General features: G+C 44.8%; 1 protein-coding gene across 1 annotated transcript in view; it reads left to right on the forward strand.

The window, feature by feature from the left end:
- LOC115090540 (aldo-keto reductase family 1 member C1 homolog) overlaps positions 1 to 21953 on the forward strand; it is a 117055-nt gene that overhangs the window by 89442 nt on the left and 5660 nt on the right. The window contains exon 9 of the mRNA XM_029599763.1: positions 4767 to 4849. Within this exon, the coding sequence (XP_029455623.1) occupies positions 4767 to 4849 (83 nt within the window). The remainder of the gene's footprint in view (positions 1 to 4766; positions 4850 to 21953) is intronic.

Raw genomic sequence — 21953 nt, forward strand, 5'->3', positions numbered from 1 at the left:
ACAAAAAAGACAATATAAACCCCACAAGTGATACTTCCCTGAGACAGCGAGTAGCGGACAGGAGAGGACCTCAGGGCACAAAGAGGGAGCCAGTCCCCTGCTATCGGCAGAGCTAGCAGGCTGCAACAGCCAGGGGTATCCAATCCCCTGTTCGCCCGGCTCAACCCGAAGGATGGCCCACCAAGGAACCTGGCACCACGAGGAGCAGATCCAACTCTCCAAACTCCAGAAACAGTCAGGACTGCAGGTTTGCACCTCTACCATCTGCTAGAGACAGAAAAATACCGAGGGACTGCAGGTGGCACTCTCGGATATGTAGCAGTTCCTCAAAGCTTTTGTTCTCTGCCTCCATGTGCTGGTTGGGATGCATAAAGCCACTTGTCTGGACAGTACTGGGTATGTTCAGGAACAGAGTTTTGCAAATGTAGAGAAAAAGGGGTGAATTCTGACATGTTTTGCCTGCTTTTCAAACATGTTTTCCCATTGAATGACGAAAAGTTGGGGAACAGACCTTTTGAGCTAAGTTATTTCTACGAAGGCATAAAGCCTAACTTTTTTTCTTTACTCTATTAATAGTTTTGCACTTTTTCCTTTTTCAAAAGTATTTGGCTGTGAAAGATATTTATGCAGTCACTATTTGTGTTCTGTCTAGGAATAGCAAAGAACAATAACAATGTTAGCTGGTGCACAAAGTACACCAGCTAACACCATTTTTACGCAAGCAAGAGACCTAGGAGTAGTAATAGACAACCGCCTGAATTTAAAAACATTCATTAACAACACAACCAAGAACTGCTTCTATAAGCTGCAGGTTCTAAAAAGAATTAAACCACTCCTTCACTTTCAAGACTTCAGAACAGTCCTCCAAGCCGTAATATTCTCCAAGATAGATTATTGCAACTCTATCTTGCTAGGTCTCCCTTCCTCATCCATCAAACCTCTTCAGATGCTCCAGAATGCAGCAGCCAGAATCCTGACAAACTCCAGAAGACGAGACCACATCTCCCCTATTCTCAGAAATTTACACTGGCTACCAATTCACTTCAGAATTCTACACAAATCCATCACCATCATCCATAAAACCATCCACTCCCAAGCCCCTCTCAACCTCCAAATCCCCCTCAGACTACACACATCATCCAGACCCATTAGAGAAGCCTACAGAGGTTCCCTGCTTGTTCCCCCATCTAAATTCACTCACCATCTAGCATTCAGAGATCGGGCCTTTTCTACAGCGGGACCATATCTATGGAATACCTTACCCCCTGATCTCAGACTGGAACCATGTTTACTAACTTTTAGAAAAAGGCTTAAGACTTGGTTATTTAAACAAGCCTTTCCTGAGTCTAACTGATTCACCACAACAACAACAACTATTAAGAAAACTATTAAGAGACCTCTCAGCACAATGTAAATAATTGATTACTGTAAAGTTACTCCTACTCTTGTTTCCTTCCTCCCCCAGTTCCAGCAACCCTGTTTTATTGTAACTTTTGTTCCTTTCCACTTGTTAAATGCTTAAGGTTATTATACCCCCTGTTACCTGTAAACCAGCATGATATGATTGTATCATGAATGCCAGTATAGAAAAGCTCTAAATAAATAAATAAATAAATAAATAAAATAAAATATATAGACTCATTTCAGACTTGAGAAAAACTAAAGAATCAGAAGCATAAAGGACTCTTTACAGAAGGGAAACATTAAATTTACATAGGAGGATGGCATCCATTCTCAGTTCATACAAGACTTAGTGCAATCTGCAAATGTTTTTATTTTATTAGAATGCCAATTATTTATTCAATTGTCTACTTCCAGGGCAGCTTGAATGTGAATTTCGTGTTTTTTTTTTTGTTTTGTTTTTTTTTTATTAAGCATTACATTTTCGTTAAGATATCACAGATTTGTATTTGCATCAAATTTACATAGAAAAATTATCATAACAATAATAATTACCCATACAATCTGTGAAAACCTAGAAATCTTTCTATAGATAATTAAAGAGACCTAATAAGCCTAGAATCAACTTGAGCAGAATAATCAAAGAAAATCGCTTAACATTGTGTCAACTGTATTTTACTTAAATTTATACCCCTGCTAAGGATATCTATAGGGTTAGGAACCCAGATATAAGCGTAATTGGTCAGGCTGGTTAAACATGTATTTCGTATTCTGATGGACTACTAAACAGCGACATGGAAATCGTAGGAGAAATTTAGCGTCTCTCTGAATAACTTTATCTCGTAATGCTAAAAACTCCTTTCTTCTAAGTTGTGTACTATAGGCAATATCAGGAAAGATTCTAACTGGAAATCCATAAAAAGTAGATTTTTGATATTTAAAGTACAATCTAAATATGGAATCTCTCTCTGATATGTCTACAAATTGTACTATCAGTGTTGCTCTAGATTTAATTTCCATATCGGATGATTTTTCCAAGAGTTCCGACAAATTTATATCTTCCTCTGACTCTCCCTGTATTTGATCTTGTTTTTCTCCCACACTTGCAAATTTAGTAGTATAATAAATTCCAGACAGCATAGGCAATTCCTTATCTGTATATTTTAGTATATTTCTAATATAACTCTTAAACAATTCCTTTGGGGATAATAGATGGGTTCTAGGGAAGTTTAAAATCCTCAGATTTACTCTTTTAATTTGATTTTCCAATTGTTCCATTTTGTCTATTTGTATCTTTTCAGATTTAATTAAGTTAAATTGAGTTTTCTCAATCTCAACAATTTTTGTAGTTAAATTATTGACTGATCCATCTAACTTTTCAATATTTGACTGTAAGACCAAATTTTTATTCATACCATCCTGAACTATTTTTGCTAAATCATTTATTGATTTTTGCATCGAAAATATCATGCCTCCTATTTCCTCCAAAGTAAATTTTTTTGGAGTTATTACTTGGATCTCTTCTACCAGTCCCGCCTGAGTTCCCAATATCCCTTTATCCTTAGTTGCCATTTCAGGACTTATTGGTACCACAGTCAATTTCAATTTAGACTCTTCAAAGGAAACTTCTCCTCCTCCTCTTCCTGTAGGTGGTTCTGGAGTTAAGGGGGCACCAGGGCTTAACGATGTCTCATAAGTCAGGGAGCTCTGACCCTGCTCATGGCCAGAGCCTCCAGCGACTTCCCCTCCTGGTGAAACTAATACAGTTTTTCCAAAGAGATCATACACACTTGGCTGATTACCACTCGCTACATGAGTGGACGTCGATGTTTTCCCCTTTCTTTTGGTATGTGGCATACCAGAAAGAGGGACTGCCAAAAGAAAATAAGGAAATTGTACCTGAGCAAAAGAAATTGTCCTTTGGAGACACAGTTGTTTGAGCTTTTTCGGTCTCAGTTGGCTGCTGTTGACATTAAAGAATCTTCCTCCGGAATCCCGGCGAATCCGGGTGAAGCTGGGCAAAGCCACGCGCCGACAGCGGTGCACCGTACAGACGCCGCTGTTATTGGCGTCTGCTAGGACTCCTCCCTCGAATGTCGGGAACCGGCAGGTGAGTAGAAAGAAAGTAGAGCAGCGTCCACTGACTCCAGCAGGAAATCACCACAGCAAGCACAGCTCACCAGGCAGACGCCGCTGTTATTGGCGTCTGCTAGGGCTCCTCCCTTGAACGTCGGGAACCGGCAGGTGAGTAGAAAGAAAGTAGAGCAGCGTCCACTGACTCCAGCAGGAAATCGCCACAGCAAGCCGTGAATTTCGTTTTGAGGTCAGATGGATTACATTAAGTTTGCTCAGCCCAGTGCACATGAATCCAGGATGTTTGCAATCCTGCCCCTTGCGGAATTTAAAAATCTAAAAATAAAACAAATAGATAAATAAATAAATAGGGGCGGATTTTAAAAGGCGCGCGAATAGCCTACTTTTGTTTGCGCTCCAGGCGCAAACAAAAGTACGCTGGATTTTAGTAGATACGCGCGGAGCCGCGCGTATCTGCTAAAATCCTGGATCGGCGCGCGCAAGGCTATGGATTTTGTATAGCCGGCGCGCGCCAAGCCGCGCAGCCTACCCCCGTTCCCTCCGAGGCCGCTCCGAAATCGGAGCGGCCTCGGAGGGAACTTTCCTTTGCCCTCCCCTCACCTTCCCCTCCCTTCCCCTACCTAACCCCCCGCCCGGCCCTGTCTAAACCCTCCCCTTACCTTTGTCGGGGGATTTACGCCTCCCAGAGGGAGGCGTAAATCCCCGCGCGCCAGCGGGCCTCCTGCGCGCCGGGCCGCGACCTGGGGGCGGGTACGGAGGGTGCGGCCACGCCCCCGGCCTGCCCCGGGCCGTAGCCACGCCCCCGTACCTGCCCCCAAAACGCTGCCGACACGCCCCCGAAACGCCGCGACCGACCGGGCCCGCCCCCGACACGCCCCCAACACACGCCCCCCTCGGAGAACCCGGGACTTACGCGAGTCCCGGGGCTCTGCGCGCGCCGGGAGGCCTATGTAAAATAGGCTTCCCGGCGCGCAGGGCCCTGCTCGCGTAAATCCGCCCCGGTTTTGGGCGGATTTACGCGAGCAGGGCTCTGAAAATTCCCGCCCATAGTGTTTGGAGTTATATGGCTGCCTTAAATGAGATGTTTCAGAAAGGAAGGCTGGAAATGTTCTATCCCCAGGGGATAGAGAATTGGGATTATGCAGAGTGTGAATTGGTGTGAAAAAGAAAAAAGCACAAAAAGGACAGCTGCAGTGCTGAGAATAAGATGCTTAGATCAACTGCATTAGCATGAGAAAAATACCTATGACTGAACCTCTTTTCCCTGGCAGGTGTTTGATTTTGAGCTGACAGAGGAAGACATGAAACTCATTGATGGCTTAAACAAGAACATTCACTATTGGGAAGTTAAAGAGTAAGTTGATGCACATTGGTTGTTTTATTTAGAAACAGACAATATGATGGCAAGTTTGTCTGCCCAATTTACTACCTCTTACAATTCCATAGACCTCAATTTTGGCTTCCACCATCTTATGCTGTTCCATGAATCCACCACCCTTTCTATGAAGTAATATTTTCTGATGTTATTCCTGAGTCTCCACTTTACGCCTCATATTATGACCTCTTGCTCAAGAGCTTCCCTTCTAATTTGGCAGGAAAAAAGCAACTTAGAAAAGGATCTTACTCATAGGTTCGATATCTGATAGAAATCCATCATGATATTCTGAGCCCCATCCTAGTCCTTTGTAAAAACAGGTGTTTCAAGCTAAGGGATCTAAGATCATACATGTATTATTCTTGATTAAGATAAATCTCAGAACTGAGCTTATGTCTACTTACTACTCTATATCTCCAGACTTTCATTAGCATGATATTCCTAGCAAACATGCTTATGTTATCGGCACAGAGTGATATAGAGCAGCCAAGAAAGCAAGAGCCTGTTAGAACAAAACTATGGCAGGCCAGAGCTACCACTCTACACAGGAATAGATGTATTTGAGGTCTAGGGAGCCTGTGGATCAGGGTAAACAAGAGATAGACAAAAGATAATGCTGAAGGGTGTCTGGCTGCAGTCACACTCAATAACAACAAATAAATAATACTTGCAGAGAAAGTCCGGAATCTAGGAGTAATAATAGACACAGAACTAAGCTTAAAACAACATATATCCATAAAAGTAAAGGAAGGATACGCCAAGCTCATGGTTCTCAGAAAACTCAAACCACTTCTAACGACCGCCAACTTTAGAACAGTACTTCAAGCGCTGATATTTGCAAGCACTGACTATTGCAACGCCCTTCTACTAGGTTTACCATACACCTCCATAAGACCACTACAAATATTACAGAACACGGCCGCAAGAGTATTAACTGGAAAAAGGAAGAGAGATCACATTACCGAAACACTAGCTGAGCTGCACTGGCTTCCCATTGAACAAAGAATTCAATACAAGACACTATGCACCATACACAAACTAATACACAATGAAAACGCAGACTGGCTGAACACAGCCCTTAGAGTACACATCCCCAATAGAAATCTAAGATCAGCCAACAAAGCTCTTCTGACTATTCCATCAGTCAAGACAGCAAGACTGGCACAGGTGAGAGAGAGGGTACTATCATTATCAGGACCCATATTATGGAACTCCATGCCATTGGAATTAAGACTACAAAGAGAAAACAAAACTTTCAGAAAAAATCTTAAAACTTGGCTATTCAACCAAGCCTTTCAAAAAGAGAAGGGAGAATAGAATAGAATCCAGGGAAATGCAAGGTTCAACCAGGTAAGCGCAAGGGACAAAACACCCACGCGAACAGAAATCACTAAGGGTGTATGTTTTTTGTTTTTAATGGAATTCATCAGTAAAGGATAAATTACTTATAGAATGAGTCCCGACTCAAACTGCTATAGAATCGACCAGGACATGATAGTGTTCACACTCATTTAACTAACTTTGATTAAAACTATGTTACCGAACATTATGGCACCTGTGTAAACTGATAGAGGTTAATAGCATTACTTTTGTGCCTTATTGTAAACCGTTGTGACGGTAACCACCTTAACGACGGTATAGAAAAAGATTTAAATAAATAAATTTAAATAAATAAATATGGCCACGGCCATAAGCGCGCTATCAAAAGGCACCAACGAAAGCAGTGTGGCTGGCCGCTGGCAGGTCCTCAGCAAAAAAAAACTGTACTGCCCATTGAAATTGACAGCGTGGTCGGTGCGGCCTTAGTAAGTGGAAAAGCAGAGTGGCCCCACTGGCAACACTGCTGATTCTGGTGGGGCCATGCTGCTTTGGAGGAGGTGGAGCATGCCTTGCCTGAAGTAGTTCAATGCCCTATTGCTGGAAGTCGTTCCCTTGGACACGGGGGCTGAAGAAGGAGATTGCTGCTGCCTGGTACGTCAAGGAGGGAGTGAGTGAGAGCATGTGTGTGGGAGAGTGTGAGTGAGCATGTGTGCATGTGTGTGGGAAAGTGAGTGAGAGAATGTGTGCATATGTGTGTGGGAGAGAGAGAGAGCATGTGTGTGAGAGAGAGAGAGCATGTATGTGGGAGAGTGAGAGAGCATGTGTGCATGTATGTGGGAGAGTGAGAGAGCATGTGTGCTTGTGTGTGGGAAAGTGAGTGAGAGAATGTGTGCATATGTGTGTGGGAGAGAGAGAGCATGTATGCATGTGTGGGACAGTGAGAGAATATTTGTGGGAGAGAGCATGTATGTGGGAGAGTGAGCATGTGTTCTTGTATGTGGAAGAGAGAGTGAGCATGTGTGCTTCTGTGTGGGAAAGTGAGAGAGAGCATGTGTGTAGGAGAGTGAGAGAAAGCGTGTGTGTGTGTGTGTGTGTGTGTGTGTGTGTGTGTGAGAGAGAGAGAGGGAGCATGTATATACACAACTACCCCAGTTACTCTTTGCTTGCTAATCCATGACAATTTCAGGGCATCTGGAAATCAGAAGTTCCAAGGTATGGATAATGGGGAATTTTTTAAAATCCTTATTTTAATTGTTAGGTGTTATTTGAAAATATTTTGTTGATGTTTGGAAGATTTTTATATGAGTTTTTAATTATTGAATATTATTCTATTCATTAATTGTTTTGAATTATTCTTTTTATTGGTATGGTTTTACTAATTTTGTTTTATGAGGAATGGTAATATTTCTGTTTCTTAAATTGTTGTAGTGCATACAGAATTTGGCTTGTTGCAGTTTCCAGTTTAGTTTTTATCTGTACATTTCATTTAGGGATGGTCCAAGAAAGCAAACCGGTAATCGATCCAAGATGGCTGACAGCAACAAACACAAATGGTTGGATCGATATAAAAATGGACTTTATTGATTCTTGCCCAACTCTGGCCGAGTTTCGCTCGAAGAGCTGCCTCAGGGGCTTGAAAGCCACTTGAATGGGCTTAGATAAACTCAGAGCTCATTGCACTAACCATTGCTTAGCGGCGTGTGGAAATGCAATATTATCACTTATAAAACAGTCTGCTTTTAAAAGTGTCTCGATTTGAAAACTAATCCCAGTACCATCTGCTGCTGAGAAATACTCCTCTGACTATGTTATATGAGAGCTCTGAGTTTATCTAAGCCCATTCAAGTGGCTTTCAAGCCCCTGAGGCAGCTCTTCGAACGAAACTCGGCCAGAGTTAGGCAAGAATCAATAAAGTCCATTTTTATATTGATCCAACCATTTGTGTTGTTGCTGTACATTTCATTTATACTGTATGGTCTCTTTATTCTGTATTTGAGGATCTGTCTGTGTTTTGCATGTGTGACTGATGTTGCGGCACCTGGCTGTAGCAGCCCTCGGCCAGGCCCTCCTACCTCCGATGGCCCTTCCGCATGGCAGCCCTCCCGACGCGGCAGGCCGCGCATGGTCCGCTGCGCAGCTCCCCCGGCGTCTCTTCAGCCAACATTGGGGCCTCCTTTGGAGAGGTCGGAGGCCCTACCTCTTAAAGGGGCCACGGTGTGAAAACCAGTCTGGCCCCGGAAGATGACGTCGTCATCCAGGGGTATTTAAACCTACTATAGAACCAGGGAATTGCCTTGCAACAGGGTTTCTCTGTTGCTTCCTGGCTGTTCCTGCCTCGTCTGGTAGTTCCTGTCTTCTGGTTTGACCTCGGATCGTCCTTCGTTTGCTTGTCTGCTGCCCGTCCTGACCTTGGCTTGGACTTCGTATCTGCATCTTCACTGCCTGACCCGGATCTTCTGCCTGGAATTCGTCTCTGCATCTTCGCTGCCTGCCCCGGATCTTCTGCCTGGACTTCCTCTCATCTTGGTACCACTTCTAGTGGGTGAACGCCTGGAGTACCCACTCCTCGGGGGCTCGCCGGCATTCATTGGCTATCCGCTTCTCAGAGGGCCATACTGCTTGATCCGTGGAACCTATTCCAGGTAGTGCCGCTCTCCTATACCACTTTCCAGAGACGAGTCCATTGGGGTTGTTCCTCAGTGGTTATCATCTCTCACTCCGGACTAAGGGTCCACAACCGTAACAACTGAAGTGAATTAATCCATTAGTGTATAGTTTCTATGTAAGGATCTATAGCAGCTTGGCTTGTTCTGTTTGCCTAATAGGGAGTGTATTACTATTTTAGGCCTGGTGTAATACTTGTAGTATTAACTTTCATAGGTAGGGTTGTTGCTGTTTGAGTGCTGGCAGTTAAAATAATTTTTATATAAAAATAGCACTTTCTCGTGGCTCTCTGAGGTCATGCCCATGCCCAAGATGCATTACAGTAGGTCTAATACCATATAGATTCCAAGCTTCTCTTGCTTTTTTGCAGAGTTTTCTGGTTGGCACCTCAGCAGTGCATGTAAATATAATATACATAGTGTAAGTGATATTTTTACCTCAGAAGACTGTGCTTTGAATGTTCTTTTTCATGTAAAATCTGTTATTATAAATGTATAATTTTTAATTGTGTGTGAGGTGGGTGTAATGAGGGGGGTGCAAGGCTATAAAGATTTCTTAGGGCCTCTAATACCCTTGCACTGACCATGGCCATTGCTGTACAAACATTTAACAGAATCTCCCAATTCATGGTTTCATGTCTTGTGTAAAGGGGGAGAGCGCAGATTTTCACTTGGCCATAGGCGCCAAATTGCCTAGCTACAGCTCTGTCTGGTTGTAGCATAGAGTTTATGCTAGCCTGGGTTTTAATGCTGCTGTATATTCTATGTCTGGAATGCCCCTAGTGCCTCAGGGGGCATGGAATTGTGTTGTTATCCATGAAGGAACAGGGGCTGAAGGAAAATAAAGGCACCGCTGCAAGAGTTTGACCAGGCTGCTGTTTTGAGCGGCTTGGCACATGCTTGGGGCAGGCCAAAGCTGCTGGCTTATTATCACCACCACAGAACCTCTCCACTCATCTCCAGAGAGCACAGGGTTCCTAGGGATGTACAGGCAAAAAAAAAAAAAATCTTTTTGGTTTGTTTTTTTCAATTCGGGGTGGGGGTGGTACAGGAGTATTGTTTGTTTTTTTTATTTGTTTAATGTTTATTCCAGTTCAGTTCATTTGCCGAACCATTACAGTTTAAAAAAAGAAGCCAAAAAGGGCACCAGTAATGTTAGGTTGCAGTGGGGAGAGCTCTTTTTTGGGACTTTTTTGCTAGGAACCAAAAATATCCAAAAATGTTCTGATATTTTTGGGTAGTCTATTTTGAGTTTGTGCCATTGAGAATGAACCATATATAGATTTTTTTTAAATAATACAAAATGCATTTGTTTAAAATTAATGCAAATCCCTAATGATTCCAGTTATAGAAGGCATGATTGCATTCAATATTATCAATTAGTAATATGATAGCAGAGACTCTTCTATCAGGGTCAGAAGAATCACTGGCAATCTATCAAACTGTATCTGTACAGGTGTTGGTTGCTGCAGAGTGAACCTCCAGAAATGGGGTTACCTTGGCCAGACCCATAGAAACATATACATAGAAATATAGAAATGACAGCAGAAAAAGCCCAATTGGCCCATCCAATCTGCCCAGCAAGCTCCCACACTTATTTTCCCATACTTATCTGTTTCACCGACCACCACGTTCAGGGCCCTGTCACCCCCTGCCATTGATGCAGAGAGTAATGTTGGAGTTGCATCAAAGGTGAAGCATAAGGCTTAATGGTTAAGGGTAGTAACAGCCACATCAAGCAAGTTACCCCGATGCTTGTTTACCCAGACTGCCCAGATCAATGCCTTGTTGGATGTTGTCTGAACGTAAATCCTCTTTCCACATTTCTCCCTGCCATTGAAGCAGAGAGCAATGCTGTATATGCATTCAAAGTGAAGTATCAGGCTTAATTGGTTTAGGGTAGTAAATGCAGCAATAAGCAAGCTACCCCCATGCTTATTTGTTTACCCAGACTGTGTAGTTCAGTCCTTGTTGGTTGTTGTCTGAATGCAAATTCTCTTTTCCACATTTCCCCTTGCCGTTAAAACAGAGAGCAATATTGGAGTTGCATTAACCATGTGAAGGCTTATTGAGTAAGGTAGTAATCACCAGGGTAGTAGCCACCATTCCGGCAAGCTACCCCCATAGCTCTTCTCTTCATTCCCATCCTCTAGCCTTATGGATCCACAATGTTTATCCCATGCCCCTTTGAAATCCTTCACAGTTTTAGTCTCACTACTTCCCCCGGAAGGGCATTCCAGGCATCCACCACCCTCTCTGTGAAGAAATACTTCCTGTCATTGATTCTTCTCCCTGGAGTTTCAAATCATGACCCCTAGTTCTACTGATTTTTTTTCCAATGGAAAAGGTTTGTTGTTGACCATGGATCTGCTCCTTCTCTCTTCCAGGGTATACATATTTAGGTTCTTCAATCTCTCCTCATAAGTCATTTTATGAAGACCATCCACCTTTTTGGTCGCCCTTCTCTGGACCGCCTCCATCCTGTCTCTGTCCCTTTGGAGATACGGTCTCCAGAACTGACACAGTATTCCAGGTGAGGCCTTGCCAGGCCCTGTACAAGGGGATCATCTCTTCCTTTCTCTTACTAGATATTCCTCTCCCTATGCAACCCAGCATTCTTCTAGCTTTAGCTATCGCCTTGTCACATTGTATCGCCGACTTCAGATCATTAGACACTATCATCCCAAGGTCTCTTCTCCTGCTCCGTGCAAATCAGCCCTTCACCCCCCATTAAATACAGTTCTTTCGGATTTCCCATATGCACACCCCATATGCATGACTCTGCACTTCTTGGCATTGAATCTCAGCTGCTATATCTTCGACCACTCTTCCAGCTTCCTTAAATGCCGTCTCATTCTCTCCACTCCTTCTGGCGTGTCCACTCTGTTGCAGATCTTAGTATCATCCGCAAAAAGACAAATCTTACCCTTTTATCCCACCTCTTTATTTTTTTTAAAGGAACTTCTCACAGAAGACAAAGTAAGCACAATTACCAAATGTAATTGTGACCTGTGCCCACAAATGATCATCACTGATCTACTATAAGTTAGTATAATGAACTCGAAAAATGGTGATGACTTTTATACATGACTTTTGAAGTCTATGTTTTCCTATTAGCTATAGATACAAGGATGTATTGCATACATACTTAAGAAAGGATAACATTTCAATTCCATAAACATATGTAACCCCCACCTTTGCTAGGGTCTACCTTCCCAGCCCGAGACCCACTGGTTACACTGAGCCAGGGTGGGGAAATTCACACTGGGTTCCATGGATTAGGGGCAGGATCACCTGCAAGGTCAATGTTGCACAGGGTACCCGAAAAAAATAATTCAATGTACACACAACAGTTAGTACTTCAGAAGAAATTTTAGTTTACTAAAAATTTCTGTTTCAGCATGACAAACAGCCTTCAAAGTCCACAGCAAAATACAATCCAAAAGAAAAATAGTTCAGATACAGAAACACCCACAATCCAAACTCTTCTCACAGAGATCTATCCTCAGATCTTCTACCCTTGAAGAAACTCTTAGGGCAGTTCCTCAGCACACTTCTCCCAGGTCCTTTGCAGTACCAGAAAGAAGTAGAAAGTATCTCTTTACATTTCACAATTACTAACTTGGTGTAGGACTGACTCCAGGACAACCTTTACCCTTTTCTCTTAGATAGAAAAGAGTTTCCCAGTCCTGTACTGAAACGCACAGACAGGCACAACATTTTTCAATGTCTAGCTAGGCCTACAGCACTGCTCCTTTGCACTTCAAAAAAACATCTTTTCTACTTTTCTTCTTCCCCAAACTCCTGCAAAACTCCTCACAACTTTTCCAAAAACTCCTTCTGAACTCCTCTGGTAATTGCCTTAAAACTACATGTATACGTCATGGGAGGCATATTTTATATTCCCCCAAATCCTGTACGCACTGGAAGATATACCACCTTTCCACTCAAGGATTCCTGGAATGCAATAGAATGACATCATTTTATGTTTCATTTTATTGTTCACTGTAAGTTTAATATGAATACTAATTTGTAAGAATATTTTTGAGGGAGCGTAATAATGTTATGTTTTTTGCTTTTAATATATTTGTTTTTTATTATGCTTTAATCTGCTTAGCATGTGCCATTATAGGCAGACTAGAAATAATTAAATAAATAAATAAATAAAGTTAATGGATTTACACCATGAACTTCCTCTGAAACTCCTTTGCCAGAAAATTCCCCCATTTCCTAGCATGTAGCCAGATGGACTCAGGACCAATGGGTTATGCTCCCCTGCCAGCAGATGGAGATGGAGTCAGATTTCAAGGCTGATGTCATCCTAGATACATCCATTCAGTGTCCTCAGCCTCCCAGTATTCTCTGTCTCCAGCAGATGGTGGACATACCTCTCCCTAGGGATTGCTGTACTTTTGGAAGAAGAAATTCTACTTTCTAAATTGAAGGAAAATTGAGCCCCGCTCTCCTTCGGTGATACCTAAGGTCCTCCCTAAGGTGATTTCCGAGATCCCTCAGAGGTGTGCCTTTGTCCGGTAGCCAGTTACCGGCGTGGACTTTGCTGCTTAAGCAACTGAAAGGCAGCGGGTAAAGGAAGCCAAGCATGGTGATAATGGCCAAAGCCCTCTCCCCCTGCAGCTGGAGACCATCTCTGTACTCAGTCAGTAGGCACTGAGCCCAGGTAAGTAAAAATAAAAAAAGAAGAAGAAGATGATTTACCTCCCGATTCAGAGATGTTTGGAGGGGTTTTGGTAAGACTTCCTCCGGTCTCCTTGCTCGGTGCACCATACCAACGTCGTTCCCAATCCCGTTGGAGTAAGGGGAAGTGGGCTTCTGAGCAGGTTGAGTGGCTGCCAGTGGACTAGTATTGCGCTGGAGGTGGACCCTTGGCCTGGTGCAGGATTGGTAGGGCCCTCCGGTCAGACCCGGACAGCGCCTGCTACCATAAGGCGGAGCACAGGAGGAAACAGAGGCTAGCTGGAGCTTCACCAATAGCAACCCTGGGTTCCCTCAGGTTGAGCCCTTGGTTACGCGGGCCGCCTGGTCTTAGGTGGGCCTCGCAGGATCTCCTTGAGAGGAAGCGCAAGGGCGTGCCCACCACGAACAAGGGTGCGCGGTTGATGTACAGAGCAGAAGGTCCAAAGGACACAGGAAGCCAGAACAGAGAGTCCGAGTGTATAGCGAGGATCAAGGGCAGAGTATCAGTCAGAATGGTCAGCCGAAGCAGGGGTCAGTAACTGTAGTTAATCTGGAAGTAGTCAGGTCAGGCAGGGGTCAAGTTCCAGGCAGCGATCAGGAGTAGTCAGGCAGAGGTCAGTTCCAGGCAGCGATCAAGAGTAGTCTGAGAACAGGCAGAGGTCAAATCCAGGGAGCAATCAAGAATAGTCAGGAACAAGCAAAGGTCAGTACCGTGAGATCAGTCTGAAGGGCACTACCAGGGATGGAGAGATGAAGGAACAGGAGATGCTGGAACAGGAGACACATGAGATGCTGGAACAGGAGACTCTGGAGAGGCTGGAACAGGAGACGCTGGTTTTGCATCCATCGGTCTCAGACGACTTCGACCTCTGTGCCTCATCTTTCTTCCTTCTCTCTCCTCAAGTCTTGGGAGGATGGCTGCTGCTGCGTCTTCATGCCACTCTCTCTGGCATCCCCGGAACGGAATTGGTGATGGTGTTTGCCATGATTATCCTGAGGGCCTCCTAGGGTGTAAGCGCGCACGCCACCCACGTCTTTATCCACGTCATGGCGGGAACCTCGGGGGCGTCCCCTCCGAGTGACATCATCACATCCTGGTATTTAGCCTGCCCTTCATTTGCTAACAAACTGAGTTAGCGAGGATTGGATTGGATTGGATTGCCTCCGGTCTAAGCTGCTCTGCCGCTTCCTAGCTGCCGCAGGAAGCTCTCTCTCTGCCCTTCGGGGTAATTCATTGCTAACCTGGGTTCCCGCTCCTCGGGGGCCCTTATGCTCTCTATCAGGTACCTATCTGGGATACCGGGTACTCTCCTCGAGGGTCTGCTCTCCCTACTCTGGTGCCTGCATCTGAACTACTTCTGCCTGCCAGGATCTTCATCAATACAGCTATCTACTCCAGTGAGTTCAAACCCTTTCAGTATGTCTCACCTTCAGCTTCAGCACTTGGAGTCTACATCCTGGACCTTCCTCTGCTACCCTGCACTGCCTATCTACTCGAGTGTGAGACTGGTCTCCTCTGCTGAGAACCCCTGGACTACTTCTACTGGGTTACCTTCACTGCTGTCCGCTCCCCGGACAGTACCATCAAGCTATATAATAAATACAAATTCTCTGTGTCTGCATGTATAGAGTCTAGTCTAGTACTGTGGTTTCCTCATGGGGCTCCTCCCCGTGGGAGTGGCCATTACCGCAGTACCCAAGAATCCTCTCCAACACCTCAATACCATAACAGCCGGAAAGCAAACTAGACACACCAGAGTGTACGACCTGATTGCCAAGGCGAAGAAGTGGTGTCTGACTACTTCCTTAAGTATACAGATTAATCAGGGCATGCCGCAGAGCTGGGACCCGCCCTTGGCCCTTTAAGAGGCCGGGCAGTCCGTGCGCACATGCCTAGGGGTGGGGACGATGCCACGGAGGATGCTGAGCCCCGCCATGAGGCCTGGTGGGAGGTGGAAGACCCGGCGGTCGCCACCGCGGGACGCCAAGGCCGAGCCGAGCTAGCAGCAGCAGCAGCAGCGGGGGAGGACGATCCAGGACTCGTTGGAGCAGAGGTGAGGTGAGCAGACACGAGCAGAGCGTGGACGGGACGCGCAATAACTAGGCCCCGTTTTAAGCTTGGTCGGCACACCAACCTACGCTTGGAACGAGGGGCTAGGGAGTCAACTGTGTCTCTTTTACCAACGGTGGGTCGAGATCACTTCAGACAAATGGTACTGGAGGTCATACAAGAAGGATATGTGCTGGAATTTCACAGCACTGCTTGGAACATATTCATGAAGTCTCCATGCCACTCCCAGCACAAGAAGAAGGCAATAGAGATTACTCTTTTAAGGCTCCTCAGAGTGAGAATCCCAGTACCTGTGCCCCAAGAAAATACAGTGCGTTATTTCATCGTACCCAAGAAGGAAGGTTCCTTTTGCCCCATCCTGGACTTCAAGCGTGTCAACTGACATCTACAAGTGAATCATTTCCACATGGAAACCTTTCACTCCGTGATAATGGCCATTCAATTGGGAGAGTTCTTAACCTCCCTCCACTTGCCAATGGGAGTATTCTCTCAGCTCCAGTGGTGGGTGCAGGATGCTCATCTGAGCAGGGTGGTGCCCCTGTCCTCACCAAACTCGCTGGACCTCACATCAGAAGCAAGTCTCCGGGGCCGGGGAGATCACTGTCAAGAACTGTTGGCACAGGGACGTTGGACTGAACAAGAGGCCCTCTGGAACATCAATCACCTGGGCGCTCACGCAGTCAGATTGGCATGTCTATAATTTTGCCACAGACTCCAGGGTCAAGCGGTCCATGAGATGTTGGACAACACAATGATGGTAGCCTACATCAACCACCAGGGTGGAACCAAGAGCCAGCAAGTGTCTCAGGAAATAGATCTCCTTATGGAATGGGCAGAAATACATTTACAGATGATCTCAGCCTCCCACATTGCAGGAAAAGAAAAATTCAGAGCAGACTTTCTAAGCAGGGAGAGTCTGGATCCATGAGAATGGGTGTTTGGGGCCAAAGCCTTTCAACTGATAGTAGATCGCTGGGGTCTCCCGTCCATTGACCTGCTGGCCGCATCTCACAATGCGAAAGTTCCCTGATTCTTCAGTCACAGAAAAGATCCGTGGTCCCTGGGGATCGACGCTCTCATTCAGATCTGGCTGGAAGAAGAGTTGCTATACGCCTTCCCTCCATGGCCCCTGCTGGGCAGGGTCATTTGCAGAATCGAGCACCACAGGGGATTAGTCCTACTAGTAGCTCCGGATTGGCCCAGGTGTCCGTAGTATGTGGACATGCAGACACTCCTGGTGGAGACCCCGTGTGCCTCCTACTTCACAGGGACCTACTACAGCAAGGACTGGTCTTTTATGACGATTCAATTTGATTCTGTCTTATGGTTTGGCCCTTAATGGGGTCGCCTGATGAAGCAAGGATATTCTGTGGCAGTAATTGCCACCTTACTCTGCACTCAGAAGTTCTCTACGTCCCTAGTGTATGTGTGGTTCTGGAGAGTATTTCAGGCCTGGTGTGAGGATCGCAGTGTGCCCCCTCAGGCAGTCTAAATCCCACTTATTCTGGAATTTTTGCAGGATGGCTTGAATAAAGGTTTAGCAATTAAATCCTTGAAGGTACAAGAGGCAGTTGTCTCCTATTTCAGAGGTGAGATGAACAGAATCTCCATGTCAGCTTATCCGGATGTGGCCCGTTTTCTGAAAGGGGTGAAGCACCTTCGGCCACCCCTACGGAGGCCGGTTCCCTTGTGGAATCTTAATCTAGGATTGGAATTTTTGGCAGGCCCTCCTGTCGGCCACTGCGCAGTCTTTCCTTGCGTTTATTAACCTTGAAAACGGTGTTCATGGTGGCTATATGCTCGGCACGTCACATCTCTGAACTGCAGGCATTGATGACTCCTGGAACGTTACAGCTTCATTCCATTCCATCCTTCTTGCCCAAGGTAGTCCTGGAGTTTCATTTGACTCGGTCCATTTTGTTGCCATCCTTAGATAAGCACAAGGACGTGGAGGAATACCGCCTTCTCCATCATTTGAATGTCAGTAGACTTTTGGTGTGGTATCTGGAAGTTTCAGAACCGGTCCGAAAGATGGACTGCCTTGTTTGTCCTTCACGGCGGAAAGAAGCAGGGCAAACCAGCTTCGCGGGCTACTCTAGCTGACTGGATTAAGGAGGTGATCATGGGAGCCTATGTGGAGGCAGGAAAGCCACTACCTTCTCAGGTTAAAGCTCATTCCACTAAGGCTCAGGCGGTCTCATGGGAGGAAGTTAGACATCTGCAGAGCAGCAATGTGGTCCTCCTTGCATTCCTTCTTCAGGTTCTATTGCCTGGACGCAGCCTTTGCAAAGGCAGTGTTAACTGGACCGTGGGCAGCCTCCCGCCCCAATTGGGAGTAACTTTTGTGCATCCCATTGGTCCTGAGTCCATCTGGCTACACGCTAGGAAATGGAGAAATTACTTACCTGATAATTTTGTTTTCCGTAGTGTAGACAGATGGACTCAGCATCCTGCCCTCAGCTGCCCAAGAACTGTGCCAAGGAATTGCCCGTGGAGTGGATATTGAATCCAAGAGATTATGGGTAAGCCTTCATCCATTCCCTAGATCAGGGCACCTATATTCTTACTGGGGTTCAGTTTTTATGATTGGTTGAGAACAGTTATGGTTATCCATTTTTAATCATATTTTAATCAAGTTTTTTTCACTAATGGGTCCACATTGGCTTTTGAAGAGAATACTGAGGGGCTGAGGTCACTGCAGGGGTGTATGTAGGATGATGACAGCCTTAAAATCAGTCTCCGTCTCCATCTGCTAGCAGGGGAGCATATCCCATTGGTCCTGAGTCCATCTGTCTACACTAAGGAAAACAAAATTATCAGGTAAGTAATTTCTCCATTCTGAAAGATAGCTCACCCTTTAGAGCACCTCCTATCATCTTAGTGACCTTTTTTCACCAGAAACCTCTACATTGTAAAGGCTAGAGTCTCCTCTAGCAAACCTTTATACTCTGTTTAACTTTTCAGGCTGAAAGATTCCTTGTAATATAGTATAGATAGGTTACACACTACTACCATCTAGTGGCCAAGTAGGGGCCATACCTATTATTATTATTATTATTACTCTTATTATTATTGTTATTGAGGTAGATATTAAAAAATCAATGTTTAAGTAACTTAACCGGATAAGACTTATCCAGCTAACTTACAGGGGATATTGAGCAGCATGGCTATGCTGCTCAATATCCCTGAAAAAATATATCTTATCTGGCTAACTTTAGACCTGCTATTTGGCAGGTCTAACTTATCCAGCAAACCTAACCGAATAAGTTTAAATATCACTACTTATGTGGTTATGTTAGCCAAATTAGTAGCTCCTCCCTGAAATGCCCATTTCCCACCTACCATTAGTTGGATAAGTAATTATTTGAATATTGACTGCAAATAAACACACCAGATATTCAATTGCTGCCACTTTAGCCGAATAAGTCCTTACTTACCTAGCTCAGTGGCACTGAATACCTACCTCTTATAATAATCATAATTTGTATTGCACATACCAGATGTAAGCAGTACTACACAGAGACATATCATGGACGGTGCCTACTTCTTAGTGCTTACAGTCTAGTCCAGAGGTTCTTAACCCAGTCCTCGGGACACACTAGCCAGTCAGATTTTCAGGATATCCATAATGAATATGCATGAGATAGATCCGCATACAGTGGAGGCAGTGCATGCAAATCAATCGTAATGAGAGTGAAAAGGGGAAGAACCACTGATCTAGTCAAAACAGACGAGACACACAACAAAGAGCAAATTAGAGGCTTTGAGCTAAGACAGCACAGCCATGGCTGAGCAGATTTAAAGCTGGAAGTTATTGTATATGTAGTGAATAAGAATTTTCATTAATGAGAAATATGATATTGGGGGTTGTGCAGCATCAGGGAAGGGCTAAAGATACTCAGATCACTGAAGTATGCATAGGTGAGGGATAATTGAGGATAGAGATAACTATTTAATTAAGTAAAACTGAAAAAAAAAAACGTTGCTGCTCCACAAGACAATCTATATAGAAAAAAGAACCTGAACTAGGTGGCTGGGTACCTGCCAGCACCTAAAATGAAGAGGCAGGCCTGAGGCTGCTGGCAGATCTCAACCAAAGAAGAGCTGAATATGCCTATGGGTTTGTTAAGAGAGAGCATGTGTGTGTGTGTGTGCATGTGAATGGGAGGCTGCCTGTGATGGTTGGAAAAAAAGGAGAAAGTTGTGCTTCCCACTCCCACTAATTCCACTAACCTATGACAATCTCAGGGTGATTGGAAATGAAAGGTTCCCACATATGGAAAGCGTGAATTTTTAAAATCCCTTTTTAGTTTTATTTTTTCCGGTGTTATTTAATGTATCTGCTGTTTTTAAATATTTTATTGGCGTTTGGGCCATTTTTTAAAAAATTGTATGTGAGTTTTTAATTATTCGATCTTTTATTTGTCATCTGTTTTTGAAATATTATTATTAGTATGTTTTTACTATTATGATATTGTATTTATATTATTCCTTGATTTTATTGTTTGATGTTTGAGGGATGGTGATGGTTCTGTTTTTTTATTATTACACTGCATAGAGAGTCTGCTTCTTGTGGTTTCCAGTTCAGGTTTTGTCACGATTGTATTTCTACTTTATGATTGCTCTAGTCTATTCTGTATTTGGTGAGGGTCTGTTTATGTTCTGTGTGTGTGACTGAGATGAGGTATTCTCATAAAAGGAATTGTTTTAGGGCTTTCAAAAGATCTAGCCCACACACGACACACATTACAACAGGCCACTGCCATATGGGTTCCAAGTTTGTTTCTGCAGGATTTCTGGTTGGCATCACAGCAGGGCATGTAAATATAATGTAAGTGATATTTTTACCTCAGAATAATTTACTTTGATATTTTTCATGTAAATTATTATTATAAATGCATAATTCTTAACTGTGTGTGGAGCAGGCTTGGGGGAGAGGTTGGGGGCCTGGGGGCCATTTCGCAAGGCAATAAGGTTTGTCTGGATTGCCTAATACCCTTGCACCAGCCATGGGTTTGGAGTGGGGCGGGTGATGTCAGTTTTTAAAGTTTGTATCAATGGGGGGGAGGGGTTGGGCTTTCTTTTTTTTTTTTTTGGTGGGTCTGAGACACAAAATGAATGAATGGGGGGGAGGTAGGGGTAGGGGGGAGGAGCACAGTTATTGTTCACACAGGGCAGCAAAAAGCTAGCCCTGTGTGAACAAGCGCTAGCTGTGTGTGTTGCGGGTGGGAGGCTAAATCTCCAGAGGGGTTATGTGCCAAGAGCAGAAACCCCACCAGCCTGCTTTTAAATTGAGATAAATTTACAAAACATTTACATATGTATGTAAGTGGCAAAAGCCTGAAGTATGTGTGTATCAGCAGTGTTACACATAAAAAAGGGGGGGGGGCAGTTTAAGTGCATTCTGGGACAGGATTCGGAAGAGCACAAGCTGCTATTTTGTAAACCGGTATACATGCATACATTACCAAACGTGTCCATATGCTTTTACGCCTGCTAACTGGCTCACACAGTTGAAAGTGTAGTTGTCTTTTGTCTATAGGTTTTGGGTGGAAGGTCTGGGTAAACTAATGGGAGCTCAGGATGCAATGCTGGAGGCTCTGTGTGAACTGGTGAAGGTCTGGGTGAACTGGTGGGAGTATTGGTGAACTGGGATTCCAGGGGCAGCTGAAGGCAATCTGCTGCCTAAGGTGAGGAATGAGATGCATGCCCCCCTCTCTCCCCACAGGCATGGCACAGGACAAATCATTGACAGGACTGTCTCCTTGGATTCTGGCCCTTTTGGGAATTTGAAATGTTGCAGAAGGGGTAAAGTAGGGGGTCAGTTGAGTGGCAGATAGTGATAATATTTCTAGGAAGCTGGCAACTCTGCCAGACTCTCAGGAACACCAAGACCTGCTTCCCACATTTCTTCAACATTTGCCCCTTGGAGAAGTAGGTGGTGGGTGAATGGTGGGAGTCTGTGTGCGTTGGACTCTCTGTTAAGGTCCCAGGCCATGCCCCAGGACCTCCTCTTAGCTCGTGGCCAACCCGGACCGCTGGAAGCCTCCTTTGGCTGCCTGGGTCCGAATTACCTCCTGCCGCGGCGTTCCCTCTGTGAGGGAGATGCCGCCAATCCTCCGTCGCTGGCCCCGCCCCCTAGGCGTGCGCGCATGCAGGGGGCTCCAGATTTAAAGGGGCTAGCGCGGGAACTGAAGGACAGCCCTAGTGATGACGTCAGACGCAGCAGGGTTATTTAAATCTTGCAGCTGCCTCAATGCCTTGCCTTGCAACGAAGTTCACTCTGGTAGAGATTCTAGTTGCTGCATCTGGATACCTGATCGTCTTCAGCTTC

Source organism: Rhinatrema bivittatum, chromosome 4, assembly GCF_901001135.1.
Source record: "Rhinatrema bivittatum chromosome 4, aRhiBiv1.1, whole genome shotgun sequence".
Lineage (NCBI taxonomy): Eukaryota > Metazoa > Chordata > Amphibia > Gymnophiona > Rhinatrematidae > Rhinatrema > Rhinatrema bivittatum.